The 24,278-nt window shown below is 40.8% G+C and overlaps 1 protein-coding gene across 10 annotated transcripts in view; it reads left to right on the top strand.

Annotated features, from left to right (window-relative positions):
- ZnT63C (zinc transporter 63C) overlaps positions 1 to 19,284 on the top strand; it is a 122,629-nt gene extending 103,345 nt beyond the window's left edge. For 8 of the 10 annotated variants that reach the window (XM_069315150.1, XM_069315154.1, XM_069315155.1 and 5 more), the window contains 7 exons: positions 11,338 to 11,521; positions 14,409 to 14,533; positions 14,954 to 15,051; positions 15,352 to 15,582; positions 16,357 to 16,532; positions 17,924 to 18,033; positions 18,232 to 19,284. In XM_069315150.1, coding sequence (XP_069171251.1) covers positions 11,345 to 11,521; positions 14,409 to 14,533; positions 14,954 to 15,051; positions 15,352 to 15,582; positions 16,357 to 16,532; positions 17,924 to 18,033; positions 18,232 to 18,970 — 1,656 coding nt within the window. In that variant the 5' untranslated portion in view covers positions 11,338 to 11,344 and the 3' untranslated portion in view covers positions 18,971 to 19,284. Of the gene's footprint in view, positions 1 to 1,548; positions 1,629 to 5,931; positions 6,071 to 11,337; positions 11,522 to 14,408; positions 14,534 to 14,953; positions 15,052 to 15,351; positions 15,583 to 16,356; positions 16,533 to 17,923; positions 18,034 to 18,231 lie in introns of those variants that run through there. The other 2 variants (XM_069315158.1, XM_069315159.1) reach the window with 2 other exon arrangements.
- Positions 19,285 to 24,278: the final 4,994 nt, after the last annotated feature.

Below are 24,278 nucleotides of genomic sequence, written 5' to 3'. Positions count from 1 at the left end.
CAAGTGAGATTTAGCTCTTTTTACCTTGCTTGCTAATTACCTCAACATTAAGATTGATTGATTGATGAAGATTAAGCCACCCAAAAGGTGGCACGGGCATGAATAGCCCGTAAGTGGTGGCCCTTTTGAGCCATTACCAGTACCAATAGATGATACTGGAGATCTGTGGAGGTGCGACTGCACCCTGCGTGACGGGAGATGTTTCCCGCTCATCATTAACTGTTGTTGTTTTAGATTCAGCTACTCAGAACAAAAGTTCCAAGTAGCACGGGCTATGGTGAGCCCGTAGTGGACTTACCTGGCACAGGAGCGGGGCTGTGTATGTCCCATCACTAACGTTTTCACACTAAAATATACAGCTCAGGTGAATGGAAACTATTCAGACTTTTTTCTTAACGTTGTGAATGGAATTACTTCAACAAGCTCATCCTTCAATGCACTCCACTTGCCAACACAAGCACAAAGAACAAGAACTTGTTGACCAGACCACACACTAGAAATTGAAGAGACGACGACGTTTCGGTCCGTCCTGGACCATACATACTTCAGCCACGTTATTGTGACTCATCGCCTGCATATGGAACAAGAACTTCTAACATCGCTCCTTGCATGTCCAGCTTCCACTGATGCTCCCTTGTATTACCATTTATTTTAAACAGGCTTCCTTTTGTTCACTTTGTCTATTCTCTTCAGGATCTTGTATGTAGTGATCATATCTTTTGTAAGGGTGCGAGGTTGAGTTTCCTCATACGTGAACCCTCTCAATGCTGGTACTAATCTAGATGCAAACCTGCGAACTTTGTCGTAGTGGATTACTTGGTAATCCACTAATCCACCACTTTGTACTGGTGGATTACTTGGGTATACACTATAATACACACAATACACACTGTCATGTGTAAAGGAGGAAATGTATATGTTTATCTCTCAGAATGTTCGGTAATATGTTTATTGTTTGTGATGTGTGTCTATGTATGTATTAACACGAGGTACTGAACAGGGTGAGAATAGCTGCCTCATCCCTTTGTGTGTATTTTACCTCAATAAACTGATTTCAATTTCACACTGTCATGCTGCGACGCCAGTTATAAGAACTGATTGATTGATGAAGATTAAGCCAGCCAAGAGGTAGCACGGGCATGAATAGCCCGTAAGTGGTGGACCTTTTGAGCCATTACCAGTATCAAGAGCTGATACTGGAGATCTGTGGAGGTGCAACTGCACCCTGCGTGACGGGAGATGTCTCCCGGACCAAATGGTCGACTCTAGGCTGAATTGGATTGTTTTATGTATCACTGGATGACGAGTTGCCAATATTAGAGGTGTCATCGGCGCCTGTTGACCGGGGGGGGGGGGAGGGGAGGGGGGTAGAAGGGACGGAGGGGGGGATGAGAGTGAGGTATGGGATAGGGGAGGGGGGTAGAAGGGACGGAGGGGGGGGGGATGAGAGTGAGGTATGGGATAGGGGAGTGGAGGCGGGGGATGGGGGTTGTGTGGGAGGACACGCCAGGCCGCCAGCAAGCACGTGACACAGTACTCGCCGACCCTCAGTGTAGGACGCCCTCCACCTCCCGCCTTCACCTATTTTGGACTTTGACATTTTGAGAGGACGTCCGTGTTGAGTAATAGTGAGTGGTTAGTGTATTTTGTGGTGTGTGTAGGGTGTAGTGAGGCGTCCCCACTCTCCAGGAAGAGTTGTGGGACTTAATGGTGAGTGTCCTAGGACGGTGGGGGGGACATGCGGCTTTCATCGTATTCGCTTCCACTTTCGGTAATAGTTGTAAAGATTTAGCTACTCAGAATGAAATGTCCATGTAGCACGGGCTATGGTGAGCCCGTAATTGAGTTGTGTTATTCGCGATAACTTTGTGACGGTGATATTTGGATCAAAGTTTTAAATGGAGGTGGGGTTGCCTCCTTTTCCCATCGTTTCTTTTCCGCTTCTGTTGTAACGCAATGTTTCTAGTCTTGTTTAAATAGCATCATTACCTTGTGGCGGATATAGGTGTACAGTCTTCACCAGTGTGTCCCATTCTTCAACTGCTTTCCTAACCATTGTACTCGCTGTGGATGTTGCATGTAATGCAGCGCTGCTCTTGTTGCTTGAATGTTGAGCTTGATGCGCTAGGCTTCTGTTGCTGAACATTCTAGTACATAGTGTAATAGTGGCGCCTCTGTACCTGGTGTCAGTGGAGTGTCTCAAGGCTCTGTCCTGGCGCCTCTGTTAATCATAATACAGTATATATAAATGCTTTAGATGAAGGTTTGAGCAGCAATATTTGCAAATTTGCCGATGATACAAAAATCTAGTGAAAAATAAACAATGAAAAAGACTCATTATCACTTCAAGACAATCTTAATAGTCTTGAACTGGTCAAGAGATTGGCAGATGCTGTTTAATGCTGACAAATGTAAGGTTTTGAGGCTCGGTAATGATGACAGTTACAAGATGTGAGTTGTATGGTGTTGCAAAGTCGGATTGCGAATGGGATCTGGGAGTCATGATTTGTAAGAATTTAAAACCAAAAAATTCAATGCATGAATGTTCGTAATTAGGCAAATAGGACACTGAAATTTATTTATCGAAGCGTTAGTAATAAGACACTTGGTGTATAACAATGGGTATAAATTGGATAAGTTTAGATTTAGGAAAGACTTGGGTAAATACTGGTTCAGTAACAGGGTTGTTGATTTGTGAAACCAATTGCCGCGTAACACTGTGGAGGTGGGGTCCCTCGATTGTTTCAAGCGTGGGTTGGACATGTATATGAGTGGGATTGGGTCGTTATAGATAGGAGCTGCCTCGTATGGGCCAATAGGCCTTCTGCAGTTACCTTTGTTCTTATGTTCTTATCCTTTGACCATTTCAAACCCGTATTTAGATCAACTTGAAGTGATAGTGAGTCTTCTTCCGTGTTAATTTCCCTACCGATTTTTGTATCATTGGCAAATTTGCAGATGTTGCTACTCAAACCTGAATCTGAATCATTTATATATATTATAAACAACAGAGGTCCCAGGACAGAGCCTTGAGGTACTCCACTAACAACATTATCCCACTCTGACTTGACTTCATTTATACTAACTCTGTTTCCTTTGGTATAGCCATGCCCTTATCCAGCTTAATATAGCACCCCCAATACCATGAGCCTCTATCTTTTTAATCAGTCTTTCATGTGGCACTGTATCAAAAGCTTTGCTAAAGTCAAGGTACACAACAAGATACACATAGACTTGTTTGGCTGAAGGCATAATGTTCAGTTCTTGAGTAAATACAGAGATAAAATATCTATTAAAAATACTACACATCTCTTCGTCATTATCAGTTATCTGACCTGTCTCAGTTTTTAATGGACCTATCCTTTCCCTAATCTTTGTCCGGTATAACTAACTGTAAAAGGACTTGTCTTGGCTTGGCCTGCGATGCGAACTTCATAGTTTCTTTTTGCCCTTCTTATCGATTTTTTAACATTTCTAACCAGTGAATTCTTGTTCTAAACTGACTTCCCCATTCCTAATCCTTTTGTACCAAGCTCTTTTTCTACCTATAAGGTTCTCCAGATCCTTTGTTATCCATTTAGGGTCTTTATTATTAGATCTGTCCATCTTCTTGAGGTTATCTTGAGATGATTTCGGGGCTTTAGTGTCCCCGCGGCCCGGTCCTCGACCAGGCTTCCACCCCCAGGAAGCAACCCGTGACAGCTGACTAACATCCAGGTACCTATTTTACTGCTAGGTAACAGGGGCATAGGGTGAAAGAAACTCTGCCCATTGTTTCTCGCCGGCGCCTGGGATCGAACCCAGGACCACAGGATCACAAGACCAGCGTGCTTTCCGCTCGGCCGACCGGCTCCAATTTGTATGGTATACTGCGTTCCTGGGCTTTGCTTAGAATATTTTGAAATAAGTTATATTTTGAATCCACATCTTTATTCCTTTTTACATCACCTATCGCTGGGTCAGAGTCTCGCTCCCAGACCCCCCCCCCTCCCCCCCATGCCCGGGACTTTCCAATCTATTTCACCCAAAAAATTCTTGTACCATTAAAATCTGCTTTTCGAAAATCTGGCACATTAACATAATTTTCGCCTACAGATCTATTCCATTCTATATTAAATCTGATTTCTTTGTGATCACTGTTCTCTAATTCACTCCCTATTTCGATTTAATTAATGTGTTAGTTAATTTGTTAGTTTCACTGTTAGTTAACACGAAGTCTAAAATATTATTTTTCCGCGTTGGTTCCTTAATGTGTTGTTAAATAAAGTAATCGTCAATTAATTCTACAAAATCTGCTTCATTATTCTCTGTTCCATTAACAGGGAATAATTAATAGAACTATTAACTATAAATTAGGAATACATTATAGAAGTGTGGTTACATTGTAGAAGTGGTTGTGTGATGGTTATGGTTGTGGTCAAGTAATGTGGTGGTTATGGTTGTGGTCAAGTAATGTGGTGGTTATGGTTGTGGTCAAGTAATGTGGTGGTTATGGTTGTGGTCAAGTAATGTGGTGGTTATGGTTGTGGTCAAGTAATGTGGTGGTTATGGTTGTGGTCAAGTAATGTGGTGGTGGTGGTAGTGTTGGGCGAAGCATCAGCACCGTAACAACAGCAGGTGTGTAATCATTAGTAGTAAGCAACGCCTCCCTCAGTAGTACTGTAATTATATCAGTAAGATCAACAACAGCAAAAGTAGTGTAACCGTCGGCAACAACTTGAGAATTATTGTTAACAGTAGTTATTAATGTTGATTTGGACAAGTACATAGAGCATAACACACGCTATCACAATAGCGTGATGCATCAAATGAACAAATCCACAAGGGCCGTGACGAGGATTCGAACCTACGTCCGAGAGCATCCCAGACGCTGCCTTAATCGACTGAGCTACGACATGAATATTTCTGGGATGCTCTTGGCCGTAGGTTCGAATCCTCGTCACGGGCCTTGTTATGAACATGAGCATAACTTGCGAGATGTGTCGGTCCACTGATAAGACGACCCGGAAACTCTTAAGTCAGCTGGCGTGGTGTCTGATGGCTGCCTCTTCGTAAGCTAAATGTTTCTGCCATATTGTGTGGACGCGGACCCGGACATGGGTTGTGGCAGTGGGAAGTAGGAAGCGTAAGTCCCGCCATTAGGTAGTGTGTTTGATGTGAGAGGGAATGTATGGGAGGTAGTGTGAGTGTGTGTTATCTAGCGGACAGTGGGGGGTAGGACGGAGACCCAGCCACCTCTGTCCTCCGCTCCTAACTCCCGTCTACACTTCCTAGGGATCATCTTCACCTGAGAGCCACTTGACGGGTAATCCCCCTCCCCCTCCATCCCCAACCTCACCCAAAAATGAATATCCACCGTCTTACTTTACCTGTTATTCATGTGCTCCATGGTCACATTTATGGAATGCCTTTGAGAAGTTAGTGTATACCACATCTGCGTTCCGTTTTTTCTTCTAATGCCTTAGTGATTTTGTCGTAGTGTTCCAGTAGCTGTGAGAGGCATGATCTTCCAGCTCTAAACCCATGTTGGCCTGGGTTGTGGAGGTCATTAGTCTCCATAAAGCTGGTGACCTGACTCCTGATTACTCTCTCAAATGCTTTGATTATGTAGGACGTCACTGCCTGTGAACCCCAGTGGACCCCATACCCATTCTGTACGGCAAACTCAGTCTGTGTATTGCGTCAGTCCTTTAAAACGTAGCGAAAAACTTTTAAGTTATTCAATGATTGTACCTGACAAAATTGAATATCAGTTGCACGCTACTTCCTCATTAATCTCAAGTGGGGGGGGGGGGGTGTTGATATGCGGTGTAGGTGTGCGCGCGCGCGTGCAGGCGTCTATGGTGGCGGGCACGGTGGTGGGTTGCCGGATGGCCTCCTGCCCGAGGCCTCTACATATATATACCGCCAGCGAGCCCTCGCACCCACACTACTACTGCCATCACCTGCCTTAAAGGACCTCTCCACCCCCGGCTCTCATTCGCTTCTCACGCCACCGAAAACGTGACTTTTGCTGTGCTATGAGAAGCCTTTGACCAATCCAGCGTCCTCTTCCCGTCAGCAAATTGAGGTGAGATTATCTCAGGAGTGTTCCCCCTGGGGAAGTAACTGTTATTAGTAGCCAAGCTTAGGTATAGTGCTTGCCCATGTGGTTATAGATAGGAGCTGCCTTGTATAGGCCAATAGGCCTTCTGCAGTTACCTTTGTTCTTATGTTCAGTGAACTTCCCCATTCTGTGAGGGAATTCAGAATTGCGCTACCGCTCACAGGATGAGTATGGGGTGCACAATAAACTAGCGGGCTCCGGCGACAACAATAAACAAATCTGCTAGCGTGCATTAGCACACTCTAGAATATTATAGTAAGTATCCTGTGCCTAACAGCATAGCAAGGGCGCCTAACAGCTGGGTGAGCAGCACTTCGGATTCGTAGTCATGAGGTTCCACGTTCGATCCCCGGTGGAGGCGGAGACAAATGGGCAAAATGTTTCTTTCACCTACTGTTCACCTAGCAACAAATAGGTACCTGGGTGTTAGACAGCTGCTACGGGCTGTTTCCTGAGGGTGTGTAACAAAAAGAAGACCTGATCGAGGACCGGGCCACGCAGACGCTAAGCCCCGAAATCATCTCAAGATAACCTCATGAAGATCGTAGTTCTTGTTCAAAGGTCACAGTTGGAGTGCTTACCTCCGCTGTAAGTAACAATATCCCAGACTAATTCTGGCAGTTACAATGTCACTGTCAAGTTGGATGTTTTGTGCTCTCTACACAATAGTTCTTATTTGTAAACATAACTTTATATTAGCCGGTAAGTAACAATAACGTGGCTGAAAATTAGACGCCCAAGCCGTAAACGGGAATATATACACTTGATAATGCTCTAGAACGGACCGAAACGTCATTTGTTTATTATCAGATTTATAGCCAGGGTGTCTTTGGACTAGTGCTTTCTACCCTTTTGTGTCAGTTTCTTGAAGTAGTGTGCTTGTGACAATAGGGTTCAGAACCTGCCATTGAAGCACCAGGTCTGGTTCAATGGCAGGTTCACTGCACGCAGCTTGTCTCTGTCCACACGACAGGTTTTAACGCTCTTACACACAGAAATCACAATAGCGTGATGCATCAAGTTCGAATCCTCGTCACGGCCCTTGTGGATTTGTGTAAAGCTCTTGTTCAGTTATATTGTCCATAATTACTGTTACAACATTCCTCGAATCTGTTTTACATATTGGGGTTTAAGTGCTTGAAGAACTGACTTTGAAATACAAAAAAAAAAAAAAAAAATTACCCAGAACTGGAAAGTAGTGGGGGGCGGGGTTGGTCTTGGTCATACCGGTGTTACTGGGGACCAGGTGGGCGCGTCCGGTGGCCCGGCAGGTGTAGTGACAAGGCTCCTGTCAAACTGTCCTCATACAAATTACGTCGGAATTTGGCCGTTTGTCCGTATGACACTTGTCAGTTCTCCGTATGGCCGAAAATGGACGTAATTTGAAAATTAAATGATTTTTTTTTTTCAAAACAGTAAGTTAAGGGTCCTCTGGTATGTAAGGAGGGCAGGAAATTCTCCTAAAGTGTCAAAACGTCATGAAAAACATTAATTGAAAGTTTCCTCTCCTAACCTTTCCGAGTAAGCCAGAGGACTCAAATAGAAAACGGGACAGTACATCACTTAAGTAAGCAGATTTTGAATTACGTCCATTTTGGCAATAGAGCATACTAGCCAAAAGCGACGTTATTTGTAAGAGGACGGGCTGCCTGTGGTGTGTGGCCAGGCGCCTCTCTCGTCTTGTACATTAAAACTTTGTTTTGTCTGTCTCATTTGGGTATAATGTCCATGTCCACGGTTACCTTACCTTGAAGTTATCTTGAGGTGCGTCCGGGGCTTAGCGTCCCCGCGGCCCGGTCGTCGACCAGGCCTCCTGGTTGCTGGACTGATCAAACCAGGCTGTTGGACGCGGCTGCTCGCAGCCTGACGTATGAGTCACAGCCTGGTTGATCAGGTTGGTCCCAATATTTACCGCGTCATGTCAAGAGTGCCCATGACCTCACCAAAATTTAATATAGTATATGAAGCAAAATAATAAATGCCGACATAGTTAAATTTACAGACAATTTCAGTTATAAGATTGATTGATTGATGAAGATTAAGCCACCCTAAAGGTGGCACGGGCATGAATAGCCCGTAAGTGGTGGCCCTTTTGAGCCATCACCAGTATCTATAGATGATACTGGAGATCTGTGGAGGTGTGACTGCACCCTGCGTGACGGGAGATGTCTCCCGGACCAAATGGTTGGTGCAGTTATAAGGTGTAGGAAGCCTATATCAAGGTCCCCCCCCCCTCCCCCTCTCCATAGCTCGAAATATTGAACCAGGTTGTAAATATTCTCCAAAATATTTTGGAGAATATTTTTCGAAATAATATTTTCAGTCAATTTTTTTAAATTTCTCCAGGCTGTAAACCATATCAGTTAATTGAGTCCCGTCCTGGGATCCAACCCGGGACTCTATCGCGAGTCGAGAACGTAACCACTCTGCTACAGAACTTTATATATACCCCATTTAAGTGCGTCATCAATGGCCGTAGTTAGTCTTAATATCAAGCTCATCTTAGTGAGTGCCCGCTGCCCTCGGCAGCGGGCACTCTGCCCTCGATTGTTTCAAGCGCGGGTTGGACATGTATATGAGTGGGATTGAGTGGTTATAAATAGGAGCTGCCTCGTATGGGCCAATAGGCCTTCTGCAGTTACCTTTGTTCTTCATAGAGTTCCAAGAAGCAGGACACGGTGCACAGTGCATAGGCATACTTTATATGGCTTCTTTAAAATCCAGTGAGGATAGATTGATTGATGAAGATTAAGCCACCCAAGAGGTGGCACGGGCATGAATAGCCCGTAAGTGGTGGCCCTTTTGAGCCATCACCAGTATCAAAAGATGATACTGGAGATCTGTGGAGGCGCAACTGCACCCTGCGTGACAGGAGATGTCTCCCGGACCAAATGGTCAGTGGGGATAGGGTGACATCTGATATATAATTTCATGTTGGTGTCACATTCATGAAAAATTCATTTGGATTATCAATGTTTAGTGGCTTGCTGAAAACAGTCGTACTGATTCCTCAGTATTTCGCTCATTTCTTTGTTATCATCAGTGAAAGTTCCACCTCCCTTTCGCAGGGGCCCAATACAAGATGTAGTTTTTACTCATTTATATATAATCATTTATATATATTATAAACAACAGAGGTCCCAGGACATAACAAAGGGGATATTAATAGGGTATTAAAAGTATCAACACAAGACAGAACACGAAACAATGGGTATAAATTGGATAAGTTTAGATTTAGGAAAGACTTGGGTAAATACTGGTTCAGTAACAGGGTTGTTGATTTGTGGAACCAATTGCCGCGTAACATTGTGGAGGTGGGGTCCCTCGATTGTTTCAAGCATGGGTTGGACATGTATATGAGTGGGATTGGGTGGTTATAAATAGGAGCTGCCTCGTATGGGCCAATAGGCCTTCTGCAGTTGCCTTTGTTCTTATGACAGAGCCCTGAGGTACTCCACTAACAACTATCTTTCATATGAAGAAAGATTAACAAAGCTTAAGTTGCATTCACTGGAAAGGCGAAGAGTTAGGGGTGACATGATAGAGGTTTACAAGTGGATGAATGGATATAACAAAGGGGATATTAATAGGGTATTAAAATTATCAACACAAGACAGAACACCAAACAATGGGTATAAATTGGATAAGTTTAGATTTAGGAAAGACTTGGGTAAATACTGGTTCAGTAACAGGGTTGTTGATTTGTGGAACCAAGTGCCGCGTAACGTGGTTGAGATGGGGTCCCTCGGTTGTTTCAAGCGCGGGTTGGACATGTATATGAGTGGGATTGGGTGGATATAGATAGGAGCTGCCTCGTATGGGCCAATAGGCCTTCTGCAGTTACCTTTGTTCTTATGTAACAAGACACCTGGTGTGGTTCTACAGCTATATCTTGCTCTGGTTAGGCCCCATTTAGATTATGCAGTTCAGTTTTGGTCGCCGTACTATAGAATGGATATAAATTCACTTGAACGTGTCCAGCGTAGGATGACAAAGTTAATTCCTCAAATTAGAAGTCTTTCATATGAAGAAAGATTAATAAAGCTTAAATTGCATTCACTGGAAAGGCGAAGAGTTATGGGTGACATGATAGAAGTTTACAAGTGGATGAATGTACATAACAAAGGGGATATTAATAGGGTATTAAAAGTATCAACTCAAGACAGAACACGAAGCAATGGGGTATAAATTGGATATGTTTAGATTTAGGAAAGACTTGGGTAAATACTGGTTCGGTAACAGGGTTGTTGATTTATGGAACCAATTACCACGTAACGTGGTGGAGGTGGGGTCCCTCGATTGTTTCAAGCGCGGGTTGGACATGTATATGAGTGGGATTGGGTGGTTATAGATAGGAGCTGCCTCGAATGGGCCAATAGGCCTTCTGCAGTTACCTTTGTTCTTATGTTCTTATGAAAGATTTCTAATTTGGGGAATTAACTTAGTCATCCTACGCTGGACACATTCAATTGAATTTATATCCATTCTATAGTACGGCGACCAAAACTGAACTGCATAATCTAAATGGGGCCTAACCAGAGCAAGATATAGCTGAAGAGCCACACCAGGTGTCTTGTAACGCTTTGATTAATAAATCCCAGTGTCCTATTTGCCTTATTACGAACATTCATGCATTGATCCTTTTATTTTAAATTCTTACTAATCATAACTCCCAGATGCCTTTCGCAATCCGACTTCGATTTGGTCTATGATTTGGTCAAATTTCTTAATACAATGATAAAGATAACATGTTTGCAGCATTGAGTGAGGCTATCCCCAAGCATCTGACCTCCAAACTTGGAGAGGTGCAGACATTTCCTGTTGTATATATATATAGATACTGTATATGATATTATTCACTAAGATGTTTATTAATATTGTACTTAGTATAGTATTAACAAACCTCTGTATTATAATAATACATAGCAAGTTGAGCTACACTTGAAACAGGGTCAGGTGGTTACAGTAAGTCAATAATTGCTACATACTACAATACAACAGTATATACATACTGTATATCCTGTTGTATTCTCTCTTCTTGTTCATCGTGTGTATATAGTTATGTATCATCAGTGTACACTACAGTATGTTGAAAGACCATTTTATTCTTCAGCTTAGGTCTTGTCTGTACATTTATAATACAGTAGTTAGTGTTATAGTTGAAACATTACTGTAATTCTATTACAGTAATTACTGTAATTCTAATATGCCTTTTGTCTTATTTGTTTTAGGATCAAGATGGGTCGATACACAGGGAAGAAGTGCCGGTTGTTGACCATGTTTGGTCTGACAGCTACCTTCTTCTTGGTGGAGCTCATTGTTGGCTACATCACAAATTCTATGGCACTAGTGGCCGATAGTTTTCACATGCTCAGCGATGTATTGGCACTCATCATTGCATTCTTAAGTGTCAAGGTATGTACAAGTTTTAACCCTTCCATGTTGTTGTTGTTGAGTTAGGGGCGACGACGATCGTGGGATCGGATGCGCCCCGGCGTACCCGTGAAGGGTGAATCGCAAAGCCAGGAAAGGCGAAATGCTAAGCCAAAACGCGAAACGAGTGACGCCAAGCACTAGAAACTAATATGCCACACGGCAAAGCTACGCACAAAGGGAGAGGCAGAAGCACATAATAGAACAGGGCACACAGCATGTCTTAGAGCAAATACACAAGAAATCAGAGCACATACTTGCCCGGGAACTTGGCCCGCGGGAATCTTACATTGAACGCCTCCCAGAGCACCCATTGCCAAGGGTCTCGTCCATCCACCGGGGACGCCATAACATCCGGAACCGGGGCAACAAACACCTGCAAACTGGGGACCCAGATGGTAGAACTCATGAGGCGAGAAGTCGCCACTCGCCCCCACAGGAAGGGAACTTGCCCCCCACGAAAGCACTCCGGTCCGTCAGACAGCAGTAACTCGGCAATCTTCGACCAGTGACCTGGTGGCATCACAGACGCCGGCAACACGTCCCCCAGGGTCCCAACGCGCACCCGCACCACAGGGGTACCCGCGGCCCCGGGCACACCACCAGACGACAGCAGGGAACCCGGACGGCGCGCATCCTTCCGTAACGTCACCACCAGGCCACACCCAGCACCAGAGTCCACACCATCCCTGGCAGTGGAAGCCACCACCCCCCACTGTGGAGAGTCCCCCGACGGAGAAAGAACCGAAGGCACGTCCGAGACACAGGCACCAGCACCGGCAGGCACATGGACCTCCGCCACCGCGGAGACATCGACGCATCCGTATCCACACTGTCAACATCCGAAGCCCCACAGCCACTGAAGTCACCAACGTCGGCCCAGGAAGAAGACGAACGCTGGGAACGTTTGGGCACCGGCCGGATATCGTCCGAGCCGGTAAGTGACCCAGAAACACGGGTACCACGAGCCGAAGGAACCGACGCCAGGACGGCAGCAGCCTCTACCACAGGGGGAACCGGGCCACACACAGCAGGAGGCTCCGCAGTCACCCCAGCACCAAGCACATCCGGGACCCGAGTCACGGACACAGGGCCAGGCGCAGCATCAGAAGACGAGGGAGAAGACAGCGACGTCACACAGGGAGCTCCAGGAAGGCCCACGGGAGCAGCTGGAACAGCGACAGGATCAGGCAGACCAACCGACGGTACCTCAAGAACCGGAGGAGGGACGGCAACAACCGGAGGAACGGCAGGCGTCGCCGGGGAAGACGCAGCAGCAGACAGGACGCGCACCACCTCATCAACATCACCGGAGACTGCCTCCAGAGGGAGCGGCGGGAAATCCCCCGGCGGAGATTCGTCCTCCCCCACGAACTTAATAACAACCCGATGGGCCGTAACTAGCTCCACACCGTAAACAGCTTCCACCGGGACACGAAGCATGTCACACATCACCATCTCGATGGTCGGATAATCAGCCTTACAAGTGAACTCCAGGCCCACGGAGTTCACACACTGAACAGGAGGAAGATGGCCCCCCATGACAGAACTGCCACGTCAACGCAGCCAGGCAGGCAACAAAACTGGTAGGGCAATGACGCCCACACCACCTGGCGACCAAAACAGCAAACAACTCCAACAGCCACGGAGGGTCGAGAAACGTCCTCACTCCACGGCTGCCAACAGTTGACCAACCCTTCCATGTCAATCATCTCACGTAGGTTTGCCACACGTAGGTTCGTATACTTATACAGAAAACAACAAGTGGGTATCAACTGACACACTTTATGTAAAATACTTCCATACATTATGCATGCAATGCAGGGTAACAATGCATGTCAGTCACCAGAAGAATGGTAGCACAATGAACACAGCCTGGAGTTTAGTGGTACAAGGCAATAGCACAGTGAACACAGCCTGGAGTCTAGACACAAGAGTGCCACAGTAAGCACAGTCTGGAGTCTGGAGGCACAAGGTTACAGCACAGTCATGAAATATTACAACAATACAACTTGCTCAGTAAGCTAGCTGTAATAAGCATAACAAAGGGAAAGACTTTTCACATAATAATACAGCTTAGCCTAATGGAATTGACATGTCCCGTAACAGAGGAGGTTATCAACACTGGACCTAGACTATGAACACCAATACACATTAATTATATCTCGCATTATCTGGTTTATTTGCCAGGTTTCTGAATTGGGTGCACACTGTAAGAATGTGTTCTAATTTGGTGTTAAATTTTTATGAGGTATTATTGTAAATTATTTGTGATGCTGTAGCATTTAATAATTTAGCTTAAGCTTCCTGAATTGTATATTACATTGACTGTCTTCAACTGCATCTTGTGTGATTATATATTTTTCTTGATTTGTATTTTTTTTTGTTAGAAACATTTGAAGATGCATTATATGTTCTGTGTATCAATTTATTTGCCTTTAGGGTTTAAAAAATGGTAAAGATTAATTAATTACATTAATTAATTTAATCAACTACATTAATTTCCAATTTGGATGGATGATCATATTTATGTGAAGGTTTTCTGAAAATATTTTAACAGTTCTCTTGTTCAGGTTTTAATAAGTTTCTCATTTTGTAAACATGTTAACAATTTCACTACTGCACAACTTGGTGTAAATTAACAAACAAAAGGAGTTCACCATCACTAGTAAAGTATATTATTGTACATAATGAAAATTTTGCCTTTTGCAAATGTATAATACAGTACATAATGCCAAAAAATACCGGACATTACTGATTGTCATTTTTTTTATACACTACACATCTGTAATTCATTTTTTCTAATGTTTGCAATTTTACTTTTTACACTTTCCCTTTTCCATTCAGTCTTAAATATTTAATTTTCCAGATGTCGCCTAAGAAATGGAGTAAAAACACATTTGGGTGGGCACGAGCGGAGGTGTTGGGTGCCCTGGTGAACAGCGTCTTTCTTCTAGCTCTTTGTTTCTCTATATTTGTGGAATCCTTGAAAAGGTGAGGAAAATATGTACTGTGGAAAATACTCCCCCCTCCCCTTGCCTGTCATTAATGCAGGGTTACGTTAATGTTATTTGTCTGGTAAAGCGAGAAAGTTGGTTAGTGGATCGGAATGAAAATTTGTTTGCAATTGGATATCATTAACTGGGTCATGGTTGACTGTCTGGACCTCAAATGATGAAGAATATAGAATATAAGTTATCCATATCCCATGGAATAATTAATTGCTCAAACATACTCTTACAAGATTTATGTACTAGTCATGTACAATGATTTGATTATCTGTAGTTGTAAGGTTTACAAATTGTAATACTACTGTATATTCATAGTCACACTGATTGTTTGTCTAGCATTAGTAATGATCATAATGTGATTATGTTCAACAAATATTATTTTGAAAGTTTGTTTTATTTTCAGATTATATGAAACAGAAGAGTTACATAATCCCCAAATGATCTTGATTGTTGGTGTAATTGGATTGATTATTAACTTAATAGGCCTCGGGCTTTTCCATGGTATGTACATAAGATTCTAACGTTACCCACTGTTAGTATTGGCTATATTTATTGTGAAAGTGACTGACAAATTTTCATGTTCATATATTTTTTGAATGACTATTAGTTGACCCAAAAATAATCTGTATTTAGCAAAATCAGATAAATTTAAAACTTTAAAAGTTCTGAATATGTGGCATGTATTATATATGTGTGGTATGTGATATATATGTATGTGTGGATCTGTTAAGGGCTCCACACAGTTGTATTTTGTAACATTCAACAGTATATTTGTGTACCATAACTGCACCTTGTTCACAGAGCATGGACATGGTCACAGCCACGGTGGCCACGGTCACAGTCATGGCAGTCCGGAAAATAAGTTGTCTACCATCAATGCTCTGGTGGCCACAGACGACAATGAAAACGATGAAAGATTCACACCTCCCACCTCCCTGTCCAGCCAAGATAGGCCAGGGGAGGAGGGCAACAAAAGTGCCTCACAAATGAACATGAGAGGAGTGTTCCTTCATGTTCTTTCAGATGCTATGGGTATGTTATTTACGAAGATTTAATAATGTATTTAATTACACAAGCTCTGCTTTTAATTTGAGAAAACTCTCATAAAGAGTTTTCTTTTGGGGTAGAATTTGTCATAATTGCTAGTGTCTTAAGATGCACTATTTCACTAGGATGTTTTGTGGAAGTTTTTTTTTTAGTTTCATCGTACATTTATTGAAAGTGATGTTCAAATAGTTTTGTTGGGGGAATACAAATTACTTTGTGCATGTAAACACACTACAGTAAATTTGATTGATAAAGGACAAAGAGTGTGCATCCTCTGTGCTGGCAAATATGATACTTGAGCAGCATTGCTTAATGGCTTTCATTCATTCTTATACTGGTACTTCAAAGTGGTCTTCATTGTAACTCTCTTTCTTATTGACTGTATCTGATATCTTGCTACCTCTCATTATATTTGTTCACATTGTTTTTAAGCATTGTACCTGTAGTTGTTTGCTGAGACAGCCATTACTTTGAAATTTGTTTGTGTTGGTTTGGTGCTGAATGTATGAATGATGTATAAAACATTATCCATAGAATATAGTTACTGTATATAATACTGTATTTACATGTACATTGTACTGAAAATTTGTTCACAAAAATACTGAAAAAGGAATCTGAATATAATATTGAACTGTACCTTATGTCAGAAATATTGGATATACTAGCATTATTTACTCAATCAAAATTTCACAGTATTAAATAAAAATGATATTTTTAAGAAATTATACAGTTTATTATACATTTTTTTTCCATTTACAGGCTCAGTTGTGGTGATAATTAGTGCGCTGGTTGTCTGGCTCACAGAGTGGGAATACTCAAAGTACATTGATCCAGCGTTATCTTTATGTTTAGTAACCTTAATCACTGCCAGCACTTGGCCTCTATTAAAAGTGTCTGCTCTTATTCTACTACAGACAGTTCCTACTCACATACAGGTGAGTTTCAGCAATTTTTATAAACATGAATTATTTTAGAACTCAAAATGATAGAATGGGAGTTTTGTGTAAAGAAATCTCATAAGGATATTAAATACAGGATGTGTTAGCACAATATAAAAAAAAGTTCATAGAATCCAAAATTCAAGAAAGTACTGTATGTACATATATAATGATGTTATACAGTGGTAGTGTATGACTGCCCTAGAGTAAGATTTTTTTGGTATACGACATCAAATTTGTCGTAAAAATTGAATTGGTGTTTGACGTTTTCCTTGGAATACGATGTCTGTTGATACGTGTTTGGGTCGAATGATCGTGTGGTACTAGGGCGTGGGGCGATTGTTTACCAGTGTATCCCACCTACCTGCTCAGTGACGACCATGCTTCAATTCTTTGTAAAGAATTTAATTGTTTTTGCGCTTTTTTGGTTTCTGAACATAAAAGTTCTTATTATATATCACTCCATGGATCCCAAGAAAGTCAGTGGTAAAATTCGTAAACATGAAAATGGTGTGTAGGTTATTGATGACCCTTCTTCATTAATTAAGAAAATGTGTGCAGTATGGGAAGAAGTGCAAAGGCCATTGTATTAACCTTTTTAATGACAATATGATGTCTCACTACAGACAAGTGTTAAAACTCAGGAAAACACGTGTCAATAGACAGATTTTTAGTGATCAATGATCACCAAGACAGCAGTGATCATTTCATAGCGCTCCTATGCAGCTATACTGGTGTCAGGGAGCCTGGAAACACTGCCAAAAAGCTCTTTCCAAAAATAAATACAGTGTCACCTGACTCGGTCATCTCAACATCTTAGTGCAGGTTGTTGGGCAGTTAGAGATGAATTGCATTTGAGTAACTAGGTATTTATCTTAAAGAATATTTTTTTGTTCGTGAATACTTCTAATGTGCATGTCATTTGTCTCGTGTCTTTTTAACTAACAGGATTATTATCTGTCTTTTCTGTTTTCATTTATTTAGTGCTTTTATAGCCGTGGGTATTTTTCTTTGAATCTTCCATGGTTCCTCTGGGTCCCCTCTCTTTCGGCTGCCTTGGCAGCGGATGACTATCGAATTCATAGTCATTTGCCTTCTGTCTTACACTTATTCGGTCTCAAGCTGTCCTTGGACTGGCTTTTGGAGGATGTGGAGGCATTGAGTGGGGGGGGGGGGGGGAGAGGACTGTCCCATGGAGATCACACTCCGACAGGCTGTTGCTATTGTGAGGATGATGGGCAGCTGCCCACCAAGCCCCCTCACAATGGCAACAGGCTGGAAAGGGAGGGAGGGGGGGGGGAGGTTTGCGTGGAAGTAATATAAGGCACATATCAATAAAGCTTATTTACCTAGAAGTAATGTATTGAGTGGCTTTGTTTTGCTTACAGGTTGACGGCATACAGAAACAGCTGTTGAACGTTGATGGTGTTCTAGCCGTCCATGAATTCCATGTTTGGCAACTGGCAGGAGAGAGAATCATTGCCTCTGCTCACATTAGGTATGTTTATATTTTGAATGTGTTGTTAATTTGATGAAACTTTTATAATTTTTGTATATGCATTTGTGAATATTATTTTACCTAATTCTGGTTTTTGAGTAACTATAAAGGATATATTATCATACTCACATGCACACCCACATGCACATACACACACACACCCACACTCATACACTAATAAGATTTTTTTTCCCCAAGATGTCGCAACTTGAAGGACTACATGGTCCTAGCAGAAAAAATAAAGAAAATGTTCCATGAAGAGGGCATTCATTCTACAACTATACAGCCAGAATTTGTTGAGTTCGAGGATGATGGTGCATCCGCTTCCATTGATTCTGCAGAAGACTGTATTCTAGATTGCCCTTCAAAGGATAAAGATGGCTGTGTGGCAAACACCTGCTGTGGGCTCGCCAAACAGGTAAAGAGTGTTTCCAAGGAGGAGTTTGAGTTCAGTAGCATCAAGCCAAATGAAGTGACTTCCCCTGCTTTAACAGAGTTATCGCTTCAGCTGAAAATGTCCTGCAGTCTACCAAATGTCTCGCAAGCTTCTTGTTCTGCATGTTCCACCCATTGGAGTTCCCCTGATGTAACTGCTAATGCTTTTCTTGAAAATGCTAATGCTTTTAGTCAAAATCTACAAAATATTACTCGTACTCAGATTAGCCCAGCTTCTGAAGTGGAAAGTTATGTTGAGGTCTCTCCAGTTGCAGGTGATTCTACAAGCAGAGACACAGTTGATTTTTCTTGTACGTGTCTCAGGGTAAATGACGACCAAATTATACATTCCTGTCATGCGCAAAATAAAAGTCAACATATGAATGGTTTTCAAAAGAATCTAGAAAACATTCTTAATATAAATGGAATAGGACATGGGAGTAGTTACATGGCGTCAATAGCAGTAGTTGTTGATACAGAAACTGAAGAGATTCCTACTTGAGAATGACCTTAATACTGAGTTTATAGAGAATTTGTATCATGTTATCAGTAGAATACCATGGTCATTGGTGTTTGATCTGTCACAAAAGGCTTTCATAGTGCGGCCATTTACTTAACTATGTAATATTTATTGCTGTATAGAATTTGATTTCTAATTTATGGTATAATTATGATGGCATTAATAATTTTGTAAATATTCTTTTAATTTACATATATTTTCTTCCTTGGGGAAATTTAACAAAATTTTACATTCTAATGCTTTGTCAGCCTCATTGTCATTTATTTATTTATTTTCATTAAATGAATAATAATGAAGTATGTTCTTCATTTTATACTTTAGTCTTTACACTTTAGTCTTAAAGTGGAGCAGTTCTTAAGTGATGTTCAGTGACACTCGTGTGTCATTGTTTGTAGTGTTTATAACATGCAGTATGTGTATATTGTGTCATACAGTATGTGTATATTGTGTCATACAGTATGTGTATATTGTGTCATACAGTATGTGTATATTGTGTCACAGAATGTGTATATTGTGTCACAGAATGTGTATATTGTGTCATACAGTATGTGTATATTGTGTCATACAGTATGTGTATATTGTGTCATACAGTATGTGTATATTGTGTCATACAGTATGTGTATATTGTGTCACACAGTATGTGTATATTGTGTCATACAGTATGTGTATATTGTGTCATACAGTATGTGTATATTGTGTCATACAGTATGTGTATATTGTGTCATACAGTATGTGTATATTGTGTCATACAGTATGTGTATATTGTGTCATACAGTATGTGTATATTGTGTCATACAGTATGTGTATATTGTGTCATACAGTATGTGTATATTGTGTCATACAGTATGTGTATATTGTGTCATACAGTATGTGTATATTGTGTCATACAGTATGTGTATATTGTGTCATACAGTATGTGTATATTGTGTCATACAGTATGTGTATATTGTGTCATACAGTATATGGGTACTGTATATGGATACTGTATCATATCATACAGTATCTGTATACTGTAATTACCTAAGTGTAGTTACAGGATGAGAGCTACGCTCGTGGTGTCCCGTTTTCCCAATACTCTTTGTTGTATAACGCTTTAAAACTACTGACGGATTTGGCCTCCACCACCTTCTCACTTGGCTTGTTCCAATTATCTACCACTCTGTAAAAGAAAATTTTCAATTTTTTTCGGTGCCTTTGTTAGCTTGAATCTGTGTCCTATTGTTTGTGAAGTTGCCGGTTTCATGAATTCTAATTTGTCAATTTGATCTATTCCTGTTAGTATATTCTAAGTAGTGATCATATCACTTCTCTTCTATCTTCTAATTTTGGCATGTTTGACAACTCTAGTCTCACCTTGTAACACTTGTTTTTTGGTTCCAGAAGCCATTTTATAGCATACTCTTGCACCTTTTCCAGTTTGTTCTTGAGATTTGGGCATCATTCAACTACTTCATAATTCCAATTTTGGTCTCACAGAAGTCATGAACAGTTTATTTAGTATTTCACCATCCATATACATTAATTAAAAGCAAGTCTGAAGTTGGAAAGCAATGCATACGCTCCTCTCACAATGTTCTTTATGTGTTAAGCTGTGGCAACAGCTTACTATCCAAAGCCACCTCTTGGTCTCGTTCTTTAATAGTTCTGGAATTCCTTTCCACATAATTTGTAAGTTGTGTGTGGTGTATTTTCTCTAATTCCACATTCCATAACATGGCATTTATTTACGTTGAATTCCGTTTGCCACTTGATGCTCCAAGCACTTATTTTATTTAGATCAATTTGAAGGGCATTACAGTTGTCTGCGTCTCCTATTTTCCCCAGTATCTTAGCATCATTTGCAAAGATGTTCATATAATTCTGTGTTCCTTCTGGTAGATCGTTTACATAGATGATGAATATTACTGGTGCAAGAACTGAACCTTGTGGTACTCCACTAGTAACACTCCTCCAGTAGGATACATTGTCTCTGATTATTGCTCCTCACTTGTCTGTCAGTTAGAAAATATTTCATCCATGTCAGACGTCTTCCTGTCACCTCTCCAGCATGTTCCAATTTCCAGAACAGCCTCTTGTATGCAACCCTATCAAAAGCCTCTTTTTAAATTCAGATAGACACAGTCAACCCAACCACCTCTTTCCTGTATTATCTCTGTGGCTCTATCATAAAAGTAGATTTGTTACACAGGATCTTTCTGTTTGAAAACCATACTGTCTGTCCATTATTATAACATTACTCTCTAGGTGTTCAACCCATTTGGCTTTAACTATTTTTCTAGTGTTTTGACTATCACGCTTGTTAATGACATGCATCTATAATTTAAGAGGTACTTCTCGACTACCATTTTTATAAATTGGAACTATGTTTGCCTTTTCCCATATATCTGCTAAGTTTTCTGTGCACAAGGATGTCTGGAATATTAGTTGGAGTGGAATACTCATCTCAGTTGCACATTCTTGCAGCACCCAAGGTGAAACTTCAATCAGGTCCAGCCGCTTAATTTCTTTCTAGCCCCTTGAGTAATTTGTCCACTTTGTCTTGAGATACCTCTATGTATTCTATGACATGTTCTGGAATTTTGGGAGAATTAGGGGCAGTTCTTGGCTTTCACATATTTTCCTATCCTCCTAAAATCACAGACATTTTCCTTTGAATTTAGACCTTGTCCTAAACCAACTATTTTCTCAATGATTTTCATCTCTTCTGCTGCTGTGTCCACCATAGATGATATTTCCTTTTCTAAACACCCTAAAATTATTATGAACTTCTGTCTGCATTGTTTTATACTAATTTGCTGTTGGTGAACAATTCTTTCAAAATTGCTTTCCTAATTTCTGCTTCTTGTTGGTTATTTCTGGTTTAGACCTCCAAACACACACACTCATGATTGTCTCTCTCTCTTTTACAACTTCTGCATTCATCTTATTTATTTCTTCTTCTTTATACTTTTCTAGTTCTCTATTAACCTCCTCTATGTGAGTTGTCAATGAAATTTCTTGCATCTCCTTGCCTAACTCTATGTTAGCCCTCAGGGTTCCTTGGACTTGTTTACCATATGAGTCTATTTTCTTGTTAATCTCCTCAAATTCACCACTCTTCATTTTCCATGCCTCATTATCTTTCACTAGTTCCTTGATTTGTTCTTCTTGTGTCTTTACCTTGTCCGTTACGGCACAAATTTTCTTACCATGCTGAAGAATACTTCATTTTAAAATGTGAAACTCACTCCTGAGAACTCAAATTCAAGTACTTTTTCTTTATACATCTTTAGCATATTATCAATTATCTCTAACTTGCCAAGAAAACCTCCTTTCATCTTGTGAGAATCCTTTGAAGAAATCATTTGCGGGTGTGTTTACCTTCCCCATGGTGGTGGCCATCTTTGTTATTGACGATCATGACCAACACAGAATTTTCACTCACTTTCACTTATTACTTGTATCTTATTTACTTTTAAACTTCCCAATACCTTCATGTAACCTGGGACACCACTTACAGCCCTCACCCTGTTCCCAATACTTAGGCAATTCGATATTCCTGGAGCCTACTGCAATGACTTCTGCCTCCTGGTGCTGCTGAACTGTGTCATATAGTATCTGCATAGTGTGTCATACAATATCTATATATTGTCATACAGTATCTGCATACTGTCATACAATATCTGCATACTGTGTCATACAGTATCCACATGCTGTTATACAATATCTGCATACTGTGTCATACAGTATATGTATATTGTCATACAGTATCTGTATACTGAGTCATACAATATCTGCATACTGTGTCATACAGTATCCACATGCTGTCATACAATATCTGCATACTGTGTCATACAGTATATGTATATTGTCATACAGTATCTGTATACTGTGTCATACAATATCTGCATACTGTGTCATACAGTATCCACATACTGTCATACAATATCTGCAGACTGTGCCATACAGTATATGTATATTGTGTCATACACTATCTGTATATTGTGTCATACAATATCTGCATACTGTGTCATACAGTATCCACATACTGTGTCATACAGTATTTGCATACTGTGTCATACAGTATCTGTATATTGTCATACAATATCTGCATAGTGTCATACAGTATCCATATACTGTGTCATACAGTATCTGCATACTGTGTCATACTGTATCCACATACTGTGTCATACTGTATCCACATACTGTGTCATACAATATCCACATACTGTGTCTTAAAGTATCCGCATACTTTGTCATACAGTATCTGCATACTGTGTCTTACAATATCTGTATACTATCATGCATTATTTGTATACTGTCATATAGTGCCTGTATGCTGTGCCTTGCAGTATACATATATTGTGTCATGCAGTGTCTGTATACTATCATTCAATACCCATACACTGTCATGCAGTGACCATACACTGTCATGCAGTGACCATACACTGTCATGCAGTGACCATACACTGTCATGCAGTGACCATATACTGTCATGCAGTGTTAGAAAATGTAACATTAATTTTCATTACTGTATATATAAAGTTTGCTGCTAAAACATTTGTTTATAGTGGTGTCTCTGATGTGATTAATAATTACATAGATATTTCAGTTTATGTTATAATTTCATGAAGATAAAGTCCATACGTGGCACACTATCTTGTCACAGTCTGTGTGTTAGTAGAGAAGCTGGACTATCTGAGTACTGGTACTTGACTGTGGGTGCATCTCTATGCTCTACTGTTTCACATCTTTGGTTTTTTTTATCAAACTGTTTTGAGGACTAGTCATAATGCTTTTATTTTTTGCTTTAGTGTGAGATATTATTTATATTTTCCACAAAATCATGTTACTGATCTATTAACCATATGCATTGTAATAGAAGATGCTGAACATCCCTACCTGATAAATAAAATTGGGTACAACCATTGTAAGTTCATAGAATTCTTAATGTCCTGTGACCTTGTTATTGTGTCTCATATCAATGTGTTAGTTTTCATTACAGTATTTATATTTGGTCTTAATGCAAATGGAATGTATATTCAATGCAAGTGCAAAAGATAACTTTTGTTTAAAGTAATTTCCATTTGCTGCAATGATCATTATCATTTTAGGGTGTTAGACAAATCACAGAATCGATAAACAAAATTTCTTGAACACTCAGACATTAAAAAGGGATGAGGTCCCCCAGAAACAAGAGAAGTGATATTTAGTAACATTATAAATTGTCCTTAGCCGTCATAAAGGCAAAACTGGTGAAAATATTGGGTCACCTTTTTCATATTAAAAGTTCCTTGCTTTTTCAATATGT

Source organism: Procambarus clarkii, chromosome 81 (assembly GCF_040958095.1).
Source record: "Procambarus clarkii isolate CNS0578487 chromosome 81, FALCON_Pclarkii_2.0, whole genome shotgun sequence".
Lineage (NCBI taxonomy): Eukaryota > Metazoa > Arthropoda > Malacostraca > Decapoda > Cambaridae > Procambarus > Procambarus clarkii.
This window is presented reverse-complemented; position numbering and strand designations above follow the sequence as displayed.